This window comes from Protobothrops mucrosquamatus, unplaced genomic scaffold (assembly GCF_001527695.2).
Source record: "Protobothrops mucrosquamatus isolate PMUCROS unplaced genomic scaffold, P.Mucros_1.0 scaffold1232, whole genome shotgun sequence".
Lineage (NCBI taxonomy): Eukaryota > Metazoa > Chordata > Lepidosauria > Squamata > Viperidae > Protobothrops > Protobothrops mucrosquamatus.
This window is the reverse complement of record NW_015387439.1, coordinates 34146-46468: the sequence shown is the minus strand read 5'-3', so window position 1 is coordinate 46468 and position 12323 is coordinate 34146. Positions and strand designations below refer to the sequence as shown.

At 47.3% G+C, this 12323-nt stretch overlaps 2 protein-coding genes across 2 annotated transcripts in view; both read right to left on the bottom strand.

Moving 5' to 3' along the window:
- Positions 1-6190, bottom strand: part of FOXA3 (forkhead box A3) — a 22961-nt gene extending 16771 nt beyond the window's left edge. The window contains exon 1 of the mRNA XM_015821023.1: positions 5937-6190. Within this exon, the coding sequence (XP_015676509.1) occupies positions 5937-6008 (72 nt within the window). The 5' untranslated portion in view covers positions 6009-6190. The remainder of the gene's footprint in view (positions 1-5936) is intronic.
- A 5497-nt stretch (positions 6191-11687) lies between these two features.
- Positions 11688-12323, bottom strand: part of IRF2BP1 (interferon regulatory factor 2 binding protein 1) — a 1436-nt gene continuing 800 nt past the window's right edge. Inside the window, exon 2 of the mRNA XM_029285052.1 lies at positions 11688-12322. Coding sequence (XP_029140885.1) covers positions 11688-12322 — 635 coding nt within the window. The remainder of the gene's footprint in view (position 12323) is intronic.

The window sequence follows — 12323 nt, the reverse complement described above, 5'->3', positions numbered from 1 at the left end:
ATATATATGATAAAACCAATAAATATCGATCACCAAGAGGAAAGTAATAAATAGTAAAAAATTTAATGAGCCGAGCTTTCGTTGGGCCCACCCAACATCATCAGGGCTTTAAAAGTAGTAGTAGTACTTTTAAAGCCCTGATGATGTTGGGTGGGCCCAACGAAAGCTCGGCTCATTAAATTTTTTACTATTTATTACTTTCCTCTTGGTGATCGATATTTATTGGTTATATCATGGATTTACCCAAGAGTCGAATTTTTAGCTTTATAACTTGTCCATATATATATAGATAGTTTGCTAAAAGAGAGGCCAGCTAAATCCTCTTCGCTCAGCCTCCTGTCTGATTTTTCCCTCCTGGTGTTTGTTTATATCAAAGCGGGCAGCTTTGGCACGGAGCAAACTTTTCCAGTTCGGCCAACCTGAATTAGATTACCCAGATCACGGGTGACTGTCATTGAGCAACGGCGCCCTGGCCCGCAGTGTCGCAACCTGGGTTATTTTATCTCAACAGCCAAATTTAAAAAGAAAAGAAAAGAAAAGAAATCTGATGAAGCAATTGATCCCTTGCAGTTTCTCTCCCTCCTTCAGCCCCAGTTCCTCTTCCGGCTACAGGGCATCCCTTCTTTCCATGCCCTCCCTGGACAAAGGGATATTCACGGCAGGGCAGCTTCCTGGCTGGCCCTGCCTGGAGATGGCTGGGGTGGGGCTGGAGTTAGTTTGGTCTGTGCGTGTTTTACTTTGCGAAAATCTGAAAACGCCGCCTTCCCCGACCAGCGACCCAAACGAGGAAATGAATCAAAAAAGACTTTAGCATCCTCCAACAAGGCGGACATTGTGGGGCGTCCAATAACATATGGCAATTTTTTACGGAAGCAGGGCCGGATCGGCTGATCTTTTAGGTCGAACCCGTTTTCCTCTTCCTCCTCCTCCTCCTCCTCCTCCTCCTCCATGGGGAGCTTTCATCTGGTTAATCTTTGTTAATATTTGGGGTGGTTTTTATTCTCGCACTTGGTTTCTGTGCTTTGCTTGTTCAAACGGGAAGAAAAAAATAAAGAAAAGAAGAAAAGGAATAATACTTAAGTCTCTGTGTGTGTTTGCCTGTATATGTATATGTGTATATGTGTGTGTGTGTGTGTGTGTGTATGTATATGTATTAAATAAGCAAATATAATCAGACTTGTAGTGCATGATTTTGAAGGCCTCTTGGCTCAGTTTACAGCTACCCAATTCTGAGAGTGCAATGCCAAGTCCCCATTGACTTATTTATGTGTGTGTGTGTGTGTGTGTATCCTTCCCATATTTGGGCCGACCGGGTGCATCATAAAAAAACACAAGACATGTATGTACAGTATATATACACACACAGAGTGGGATGGGTGCTTTGTCAATAAATGTAATTAATTAATGTAAGATCACTTTCTACTGTGATTATTACAGTTGATCATACAGTTAGCCAGATGTTCAAGTTGGATTTGGCTTTTTTGTCCACCTGCTGAGTTATTGTTATTATCATCAACCGGAATAATACTAGAATATCCCTAAATAAAAGAATAACAAAGTATAACAACAAGAGATCTCAAGATGGTTGCAGCAAGGATTGTTTGGACCGGCTACCAATACTCTTTTCCACGTTATTCCATTCCATACCATTTTCCAACTGGGAACAGAAAGAAATATGGGGATGATGGTTGGTGCTAAGCCTGCAGCCTCCCAGATGGTGAAAAAAAAACAAAGAAAGCAAACAATGGTTCAGCACAGGGGCCTCCAGACTTGGCCATTTTAAGACTTGTGGACTTCAGCTCCCAGAATTCTTTAGCCAGCCGTGGAGTTGAAGTCCACAAGTCTTAAAGTGGCCAAGTCTGGGGGCCCCTGGTTTAGCAGAAAAGAATGAGAAGGTTGATGATTTTGGAGCCCTTGACAAGCAGCCTTTGAGTCCTATAAGTGATTTGAGATGACTTTCCAAACCTGGAGACCTCCAAAGTCACTAAAACGGCTTGCCTCCAGAAGTTGTGGGTGCTCCATCATGGAGGTTTTAAAGAAGAGACTGGACAGCCACCTGACTGAAATGGTATGGGCAGAGTGTTGGACTAGAAGACCTCCAAGATCCCTTCCAATACTGTTATTCTGTTATTCTAAGTACTTGAAAACAATCGGGTTGTCAGGATTAACATCCTGCTTGACCCGCAAAATCCAAGGCCACCAACTTCTCCACGGGCCCATTTCTTGGTCCTTGGGGAAGGACAGCCCACTGTGAGGGAGAGTTATTTTTCTCTCAAGCCTCCCACTGGTGTTTTTTTCCCCAAGATCAAAGAAACAAGCCTACAGTTCACAATACACATTAAGCAATTTATTGACTTACACAACTGATACGGCAGCCTGTCTTATATACCAAAACCCTGGGCGGTTCACTGCAACAGCATTAAAAATACGTATAAAAAACCTGTCATTACGTGTTTCGGCTGTTTTAGGCCTAAGGCCTGACATTTGCAACAAACATGGTTAAAGCCAATGCCGTAGCACGAGGAAGGGAGACACCTGCAACTCAGTGGCTGGATCTGCATATAATCAAGAGTCCTGTAATTTGTTGGTTTGACTTTTAATAGGCAGATAGTCCTTGACCTAAGACCACAATGGAGCCCAACATTTATGTTGCTAAGCAAGACAGTTGTTAAGTGAGTTTGGCCCCATTTTACGACCTTTCTTACCAGGGCCATTAACTGAATCGCTTGTAAGTTACTAACACGGTTGTTAAGTGAATCCGGCTTCCCCATTGACTTTGCTCGTCAGAAGGTCGCAAAAGGGGATCGCGTGACCCCGGGGCGTTGCGACCGTCATAAGTAAGAGTCAGTTGCCGAGCATCTGAATGTTGATCATGTGACCAGGGGGAGGCTGCAATGGTCCTTAGTGTGAAAAACGGTCGTTAAGTCCCTTTATTCAGTGCTGTTGTGAGTTTGAATGGTCACTAAACGAATGGTCGTAAGTCAGGGACCAGCTGCACTAACTCATCCAGCGTTGTTTACAATTATTCTCCATTACGGTTTGTTCAGCCCATCATAGGAAACAACTCCTGGTTTGAGCGCGCCAGTGGGAAACCCTTTGAAGGCTATTCTCAGGGTAGGTGGGGGATTCCTGCTTCAATTGGCAGAAAACAGGGGCGCCTTTTTCTGGTGGCTGAAGTCCCGGGTGGCTCGGTGGGCTGCATATTTAGGAGGTGGATGACCTTCTGAATCTAATAAATCAGTACAGGAATCCCGATGTCCTGCCCACCGCTGCAAATGAGGCCCAATTCTGTCTTCCTGCACAATTGGCGGCTTCTGCGCATTCACATGGACCCATCCCTTTACGGGTCTTATTGAAGTCCAAACAATAACACGCAGGTATGAGCCAGTCAGTGGACGTGAGCTCTTGAGGTCTGAGAAGGTGTCAGCTCCAACAAGGAGCATTCACACCTTCAGCTGAATGCCGGGTGTTTCTTGAGCCTTGCTAGCATCCTCCTTCCCAGCCTAATCCTCAGGCTGACTTTAACTTGTAGATCTATGAGCAGGCTTTTGTTTGTGAAATGTATTCTTTCTTTTCCCTTTAGACAAGTATATTATTTTATTATAAAAATTATACTATGGTATTACTATTATGAGGCATCCTGGGCGTTCTCTGAGCTGGCTTGTTTTCTTGCAAACGTTTCATGACCCAAACTAGGTAACATCATCAGTGCTAGGTTAACTCCCCCTCCCTTCTAACACTGATGATGTTACCTAGTTTGGGTCATGAAACATTTCAGAGAGCTCAGAGAGCACCAAGGAGCCTCTCACTTCAGCCCTAAGGTACAAATATTCTCCTTTATTGCTACTTACTATTATCATTATCATCTCCATTAAGTTTGGGCTAACTGTATAGAGGATACAGAATTTAAACATTTTTAAAAAGTTTTTCCCCCCCATTAATTAAGGAAGGGACCAAGTACTGTTTGTCCACCGTGTGCCACCTCTGACTCTTCTGGTGTTGTTAAAGGATCCTTTATTTGCCGAGATTTGTTAAAAACACAAGGTGCTATCTGAAAAAGGGGTTCCCCCCCCCCCCATTTATGACCATCAAATCCTTTCTGCTGCCAGAAAGAGATTTCCTAGTGAAAATATATTTGGTCAGGTTGCTTAGAATTCCAGGCCTGCAAAGGAAATTGAAGAATCTCTTTGCAACAGGCTGATCCAACCGTGCAGATCGGCTAAAATTCAGTGCTGGAAAGTTCCTCGACTTAATTTTGGTATCGGAGGAAAAGATTTCCTGTTGCCAGCCTGGAATTTCTTGCTCATCCTGGAGTTATTGAGGTGCAGAGAAAGATTGAGCTTCAATCTGCATTTACTTCCACTGAGATCAGCAGGGTGCCATCCACGGGTAAATGGGCATACATTTCAGCTGCTACCTTAATCTTTTCAGAAACTTCTGTTGATTGACTTAGTTGTAGAAAGGATTAAGACCAGAATGGGTGAATTTGGAGAGAGTTGGTGGCCGAGAACGGCAAGGAGCAGAATTAGAAATTGCTGCCGAGGCGGGCATCCCTGGTACAAAAGCACATTCTCCAGGTGGTAAAACGTGTGCAGATGGTGGCTTGACTGGTAGCTGAACATGGGCAGCATGGAAACATGGTAGAAACAGCCAAAGACGGTTTCCTGAAAGGGTGTGTATGAAATCAACCCAGCTCAAGACCAGACAGGAGGGTGGCAATCAATCCACCATCAACCCCCTCGCCAGCAAAGTCCCTTCCCTCCACAGTGCCAGTGTATGAGCTGTTTTGAAAATTGGCATTGCGAATTCTCAGAATTGGGTAGCTGTAAACCGAACCCTTCAACATCGGTGTGTTATAAGGCTGGCTACATTTGCTTACTTAATTAAAAAAAATATTAATTAAAATAAGGGCAAGAAAGAGGGCAGAAAGGATGTCCCTTTTCTTGTAAGTTTGTATAAGCCCGGCTTTCATTTTATTAAACAATTCGGCTTCTTACGAAGCGCTTGTTAATTGCAGCAAAAATGGCCACTATGGAAAAGTAATTGGGTTTTCTTCCTTTAGATGAATATGATGGGGTTGACGATGATTCAAAATAAAGCCGTGCTGGTACCAATTGTCGCCAAGTCGGCTTGAAGTGCAACTCTTTTAACCCAGGCATCTGGCTGGGAGTGATGGGAACTGTAATCCAACAATTCGGTCAGGGTTTGGGGGAAATCTAGAAGCTGTTTGGCAAGATTGAGAGAGTTGACTAGAAGGCAAATGATTAAGGTGGTCTGACTGCGTCTTTATTTACAAAGTTACAGTTTATTTTAACGTTTATTGGGCCCAAGGCCGAAGAAATAATAGTTTTTTTAAAAAAATTCATTAGATAAAATTAATAAGCGACATCTTTCGTTTGTGGGAGCTGAGTGGAATTTCGAGACCTGGGAAGTTTATAAATAATGAAAAACGATTTGATTCTGAATTTTCCAATTTGTCACTTTTGGATCAAGGGCTTGTTAGAATTAATGGATCTTAGCTGGAGATGGGAGTGCTCACCCTTCTTTTTTCTTTTTCGTTATCAAAATTCTGTTATGCCCTACGAAATAATAATAATCAAAATGCAAAACTCAACCAGCTGATGCGATCAGTCTATTTTAGTTTATTTTTAGTTTAGCGTATACCTTAAAGAGTTTAGTTTAGTTTAGTTTAGTTTAGTCATTCTCCCCTAGGCAAAAAAGACGAAGAAACCATCTTGCTATCTGCAGTATTTTGTAGGTTTTCCTACTTTTTCTGTGAAATCCCACCTCAGGACCCCTCATTATTTTCTAGATACGCACCCTAACCACAAAGGAAGCACAGATCTCTTCTTTCCCCCAAACCACCTAGATTCCTTGAATACGACTTCTTGTTAAAAAAAAACAAAAAAAACCCTCCCATCTTCCACTCCACGTACCTCTGTGGGTTCGTTGTAATACGAGGTCCACTCGGAGATATCGTGCGATTCCATTTTGACCGAGCCCAGCATTCCAAAATTCCGGAGAGGAAAAATAATGGCTTGTCCGTGCTTAAAATTTCAAGGAGAGCGGGAAATCCCGGAATTGGTTTCTCGGGGAAGTTTAATGCTTTATTTTAAGGCTCCTCTTCTTCTCCCAAATGCCTTCGTTTTGAAACTCAGCCTAAACCCACAGCTTGAAAGATTGATCTCAGAAGGGACTGCCTTCCTCTTTTTTTCCCAAAGTGTGCAGTGGCACTTTGGGAGCCAAAGACTCAAGGTGCCCAGAAGTCAGGCGAGTCAACAGGTTTCCATGATTATAGGACAATCCAGTTTTGGGACCCAAGGTCCAGGGTGATTTGCAGAGGGCTGCCTTTGGGATGTGCAAGCTGTTCGCGTCGGTTGAAACCTGAATGGCTAGTTGTCCCGAGGTCGTCTCTCAGTATCTGAAGGGCTGTCACCTGGACAGGTCTGAGTCTTTTATAAAGCTACCTCTTTATCCCAACACTCCTCCTGCTGGTGGACAGTTAAAAAGTTAGTTATCTGTCCTGGGCCTGCCAGGGAAATCAGGTCCCTCTGCCACCTGGTGGAAGGGACACCGTTGCAAGAATGTGGGTGGCCCAAGGATGTCACAACCAAAGGCGTGGTGCAACTTTATGGAGCGGCAACCTCTATTAAGGGGAACATCTGGCTACTGTTTGGTGTCAGGTCACTAGACAGCTTGGTGGTGACCAAAAGATTGCAGCTTACAGGTATATTAAATTTATTTCATATTGTACATACTGTAATTTCTGCTCCACACCAAGCAGGGATGTATTGGCTATCTCTAGTTCAGTGGTTCTCAACCTGTGGGTCGGGATCCCATTTGGGGTCGATCGACCATTTCATGGGGGTCGCCAAGCAAGGCTGTCCGCCATTTTTTTTTTGTCTTCCATTTTTTTTGTCCGCCATTTTTTTCCCCCTTTTCCGGCGGGTGCCTTACCTCCCTTGGGCTGGGCCAGCTGGTGGTCGGCCTGCTCCGTCTCTGCCGCTTGCCAGCTACACCTCGGCCGGCGCAGGGGGCGGAACCGCGCATGTGTGGCGCTCCCGGGCAGGGAAAGTCCTCGACTTATGACCGGTTGGGTAGTCCTCGACTTATGACCGGTTTAGTCCTCGACTTACGACCAGTTGGGGTCGCGGCATTAAAAAGGTTGAGAACCACTGCTCTAGTTTAAGGAAGAGAAGGATTAGTGGTGACATGATAGCCACCTTCCAATATCTAGGGTCTGCCATAGAGAAGAGGGGGTCAACCTATTCTCCAAAGCAGGACAAGAAGCAACGGATGGAAACTAATCCAGGAGGCATCCAACCTGGAACTAAAGAGAAATTTCCTGAAAGTGAAAACAACTAACCAGTGGAACGACTTCCCTCCAGAAGTTGTGGGTGCTCCAACACTGAAAGTTTTAAGAAGAAGATTAGACTTACCACTATTCATTTCAATCGATCAGAATAGAGCTCGAAGGGACCTTGGAGGTCTTCTAGTCCACCCCCCTGCTCAAGCAGGAGACTCTATACCATATCAGTCAAGTGGCTGTCTAGTCTCTTCTTGAAGACCTTGAGTGATGGAGCACCCACAATTTCTGAAGGCCAAAGCTGTTCCACTGGTTAATTCTCCTCACTGTCAGGAAGTTTCTCCTTAATTCCAGGTTGCTTCTCTCCTCGATTGGTTTCCATCCATTGTTCCTTGTATTGTCTTCTGGTGCTTTGGAAAATAATTTGGAAAATAGCTCATCACTATTTGTAGTTACAGTGGCCCTGAAAAAAGTGACCTATGATCATTTTTCACACTTATGATCGTTGATTAAGGGGCTTAATCAGGACTTGGGACTCTTGGCAACTGGTTCCCTATTTATGACGGTCGCAGTGTCCTGGGGTCACACGTGATCCCGTTTTTGCCACCTTCTGACAAGCAAAGTCAAAAGGGAACGCAGATTCACTTAACAGCCGTGTCCGTAACTTAACAACTTGCAGTGATTCACTTAATAACCAAGGCCAAAAAGGTCATTAAAATGAGGCAAACCTCACTTAACAACTGTCTGGCTTAGCAAAGGAAATTTGGGGCTGAGTTGTGATCGTAATTTCGAGGACTACCTCTACTGAAAACAGCTCAATATAGAGGCATCCCCAGGAAGAGGTCAAAAAGGAAAGAGGTTGGCTATCACCAGGGGTCAAACCCCTGCCCTTTTCTTACGTTCGTCCGTGACACGATTTCACAAAGTGAGCTGCAGCTCATGAAAGCTGCTGCCTTTTAATAGTGTGTGAGTCAGAATACTTGGTGCTGTTCTTCTTATTTTTGGCTTTCCTGGATTCCTTCTACTCACTCTCCTTCTACCACATAAGCCAGTGGTTCTCAACCTTTTTAATGCCGCGACCCCAACCGGTCATAAGTCGAGGACTAAACCGGCCGTATGTCGAGGACTAAACCGGCCGTAAGTCGAGGACTACCCAACCGGTCGTAAGTCGAGGACTTTCCCTGCCCGGGAGCGCTGCACATGCATGGTTCCGCCCCCTGCGCCGGCCGAGGCGTAGCTGGAAAGCGGCAGAGACGGAGCAGGCCGACCACCAGCTGGCCCAGCCCAAGGGAGGTAAGGCACCCACCGGAAAAGGGAAAAAAAATGGCGGAGAAAAAAAAATGGCGGACAGCCTTGCTTGGTGACCCCCGTGAAATGGTCGATCGACCCCAAATGGGGTCCCGACCCACAGGTTGAGAACCACTGACATAAGCCAAAGGACGATTCCACAAGACTTTTAAGACTTGTGGACTTCAACTCCCAGAATTCTGGGACTTGAAGTCCATAAGTCTTAAAGTGGCCAAGTCTGGAGACCCTTGCTGTAGATCCTTGATTGCGGAGGACTGATGAGGAGGATCCATTTCCCACATGCTCCAGATCGGTCCAGCTTCAGCTGCCCAGGTTAACGGCACGGAGGTGGATGGGTGAGCAAGCAAGCTGGGAGAAGACCCCTGGTTCTTCCTCCAACAGTTGAGCAAGTTGTCTTTTCAGATTGCTGCTTTCGGTGGTCTGAGCTGGCGAAGCCATTTCTTGGTGGGAGGTCACCTTGCAGCAGAACTGATGTTCAGTAACATGGTGAGCATCACAGCTTCATCAGCTGGGGCTCAGAGATTCTCCCTTTTCTAGGGTAGCTTTGGCTAGCCTGGTCTTCCAGGTTGAGACTCAGAACTTGTTCTAGAAGATGAATAGTTGCAGGAACTGGGAATGTCTAGTCTAAGGAAGAGGACTAGGAATGACATGATAGCAGTCTTCCAATATCTGAAGGGCTGCCACAAGGAAGAGGGGGTCAACCTATCCTCCAAAGTACCTGAAGGCAGAAGCAGCAATAGATGGAAACTAAATCAAGGAGAGAACCAACCTAGAAGTAAGGAGAAATTTCCTGACAATGTGAACAATTAATCAGTGGACCAGCTTGCCACCAGAACCGGTGAGGGCTCCATCACTGGAGGTCTTCAAGAAAAGATTGAACAGCTGGAATGGAATAAGGCAGAGATGTGTCCAATCTTGGCAACTTCCAAGACTTGTGGACTTCAACTACCAGAATTCCCCAGCCAGCATGGATTTCCTACTTGATCAGGGGCTTGGACTAGAAGATCTCCAAGGTCCCTTCCAACGCTGTTATTTTATAATTCTCCTATCCCTTCCGCCCTTTGCTCCTGCCCATGGTGTGGGAGATCGTTGATTGTCTCAGGAACTGCCTGTTTGCTGCCTTTACGAGAAAACGGTGAACGTTGTTATGAGGACTCCTGCTCAGGTGGCATCAACGTCTATCCTCTTCTGGGGCGGATTGTCCATGAAAGGTGATAGAGACCAGAGGCCCATCACTGGAGCCCCTGCCATAACCTTCCTGAGAAATTTGTGGGGAGAACAAACTGGACAAAGGACAACTTCAGGTGGCCAGCAAAGTTGTACGTGTGTGTGTTTGTGTGTGTCAGTACATACGCAGACACACAATATCAGAGAAGGAGAGGAATCCATGGGGGAAAAAAAGATAACCAAGTTTATTGACAGAGACAAGTAAAATACAAAAACAAATTTAACCTTCTCTCTCCCCTTCACCCCAAAGTCTTCCACGTGGGAATCTGATCCCCACACCTTCTCCTGTCCGATCTCTTCCCCTGTTGCAACACAAACACACACCAAAGTCGGCAGAACCACCAACAAGTGAACAGATGTGGAACCACACACACACACACAAACAGATCAGAGGTTATGGGGTAGTGCCTGTATTTTAGTCCCCTGTACCTCCAAATCCCATCACACTGAGAGTGCCATTTCTCCCCCCTCCCCTTTATGGATTTATAGCCACCTTTCTTTAATTAAGAATCTGATTTTTTTTCCCCTCTCCACCTAACACCATCTCTCTACTTAAGAGTCAGGAAACCAACAGACCCAGATTTTTCTGTAGGAGACGAGGAAGCAGAACTGAACTTGGGGTGTGTGTGTGTGTTTTTTTGCCAAGTGCCATCCTGAGCAAGGCTTAAACAGCTCCCCAGAGCAGTCCCCCATCCAACCTGAGCCCCTGTGCCCATTATTCTCAGCCTTGGCTGGCTGAGGAGAATGGGTGTGGAAACTCTACTCATCTGTAAGGTATGAATACATCTGAAGATGTGTTCTCTACGCTTCTCTTATTCATTCAAGAGAAGCTCATGCAGCAGAAAGAAAGTAGCAGTGGATTGGGTCTGTATTCAGTGTTTTCCTCCGCACACGCCTCTCAATCCTGGCCCTTCTTGGACCTTCTCTACTGTCTTCCACCTGACAAATTCTGCATTTTAACAAAAAAACAAAACAAAACCCTCAACCCTTATTTTTGGTGTGCATGCTTAAGTCTTTTGGTATGAAAAATACCCCCCCTGCCTAACTTTAAGATCAACACGCGAGGCACTTTTTCCATCCCTCTCCTTCCTCCTGCTACACCGCTTCCTCCTAATTTTCTAGACCTCCCTTCTCCTCCTCCTCCTCCTCTCCCCCCTAACCATTCCCACACAGCATGCCTCCTTCCCTTCCCCTCCCTGGATCCACCCAGCATCCAAACCCAGTTAGTTTCAGACTCCTGAAGTTCCCAACGAAGGTGCACAGATTCAGAACGGTGTCCAGGGACGAGCTGTGATGGCCAGGCCATGAGAACGACACATACAGAGACTGGCCATCCAACGGGGAGGAGGCCTCTGAATGAAGCGGAACGGGGGAACATGAGCAAGTGAAGCTGAACCAGGTTTAAGTAGCACCTAGTGGACCGATGTGGGGCTGGGGAAGTTTTGGTTCGGGAAAGAGTCAAACATCAAGACATCGGAGAAAGTCAGCTGTGGCATCTTCGTGGCGGGCGAGATGCCCCAAGAGACTTCTGAACTCGTCAACCCCGCATTTCGGTCTCTCCTACTTCCCACCCCGCAAGTGCGTAGTCCGTCCGCCCAACCCCTCGCCCACCCCTTCCCCTGTAGTAGGTTACGTAGATGTGATTTCAGATATAAGCTGGCTATGGAAATAGGATTTAAAAAATAGAACTATATACAGCCCCCCGCAAATCCGCAGCGGGTTACAGAGGATGTCCGAGGGGGAATAAGTTACTCCAGTCCCTGCCCTGGCCGCAGGAGCCAAGGCGGGCAGGGGGCATGCCACGGCACACACCGTCCCGGATCGTAGCCTCTCCTCTCGGCCGGCTTCACGGATCGCGCTCCTTTTTTACTTTCACATCCCCCGCCAGGATGGTGGCAATCTCGCCCTGCATGAAGGCCCAGGGCACGTTGGAGCCCACCAGGGGGCACTTCTCCCCGCTGGGGCAATAAACCTCGCCGGCAGCTCCTTGGGCCTTAATGAAATCCCGCGAACAGGGGAAGCAGAACTTGTGGCCCGGCACCGAGGGACACTGCACAAAGTGGGTGTCCTCCAGCCGCTCGTGGCAGATGGTGCAGCAGAGCGGGGCGCTGCCCGCCCCCCCGGACGAGTCGGGGGCGCTCTGGGTGCCGCTGGGCTCGGCCGCCCCGGAAGAGTGGGCTCCGGACGATGAAGACGAGGAGGAAGAGGAGGAGGAAGAAGAGGTGGTGGTGGCTGCTTGGCCCGGCTCGCCGTTGCGGGGCACCAGGCGGTGGGGTCCCGAGGCGGCCGGCGAGGCCGGGCTGGTGCTGTTCTGCCGGGCGGTGGTGGAGTGCACAGGGTTGAGCTCCTTGCCGCCCAGCGTGTCGGCCACGTTCTTCAGGGCCGTGATGGGCGAGGGGTCGTTGCGCAGGGAGCCCTCGGGCAGGCCGGCCTGGGTGGGCAGGTGGGCCAAGCCCGGCGGCGGGTACAGCCCGGCGGCGGC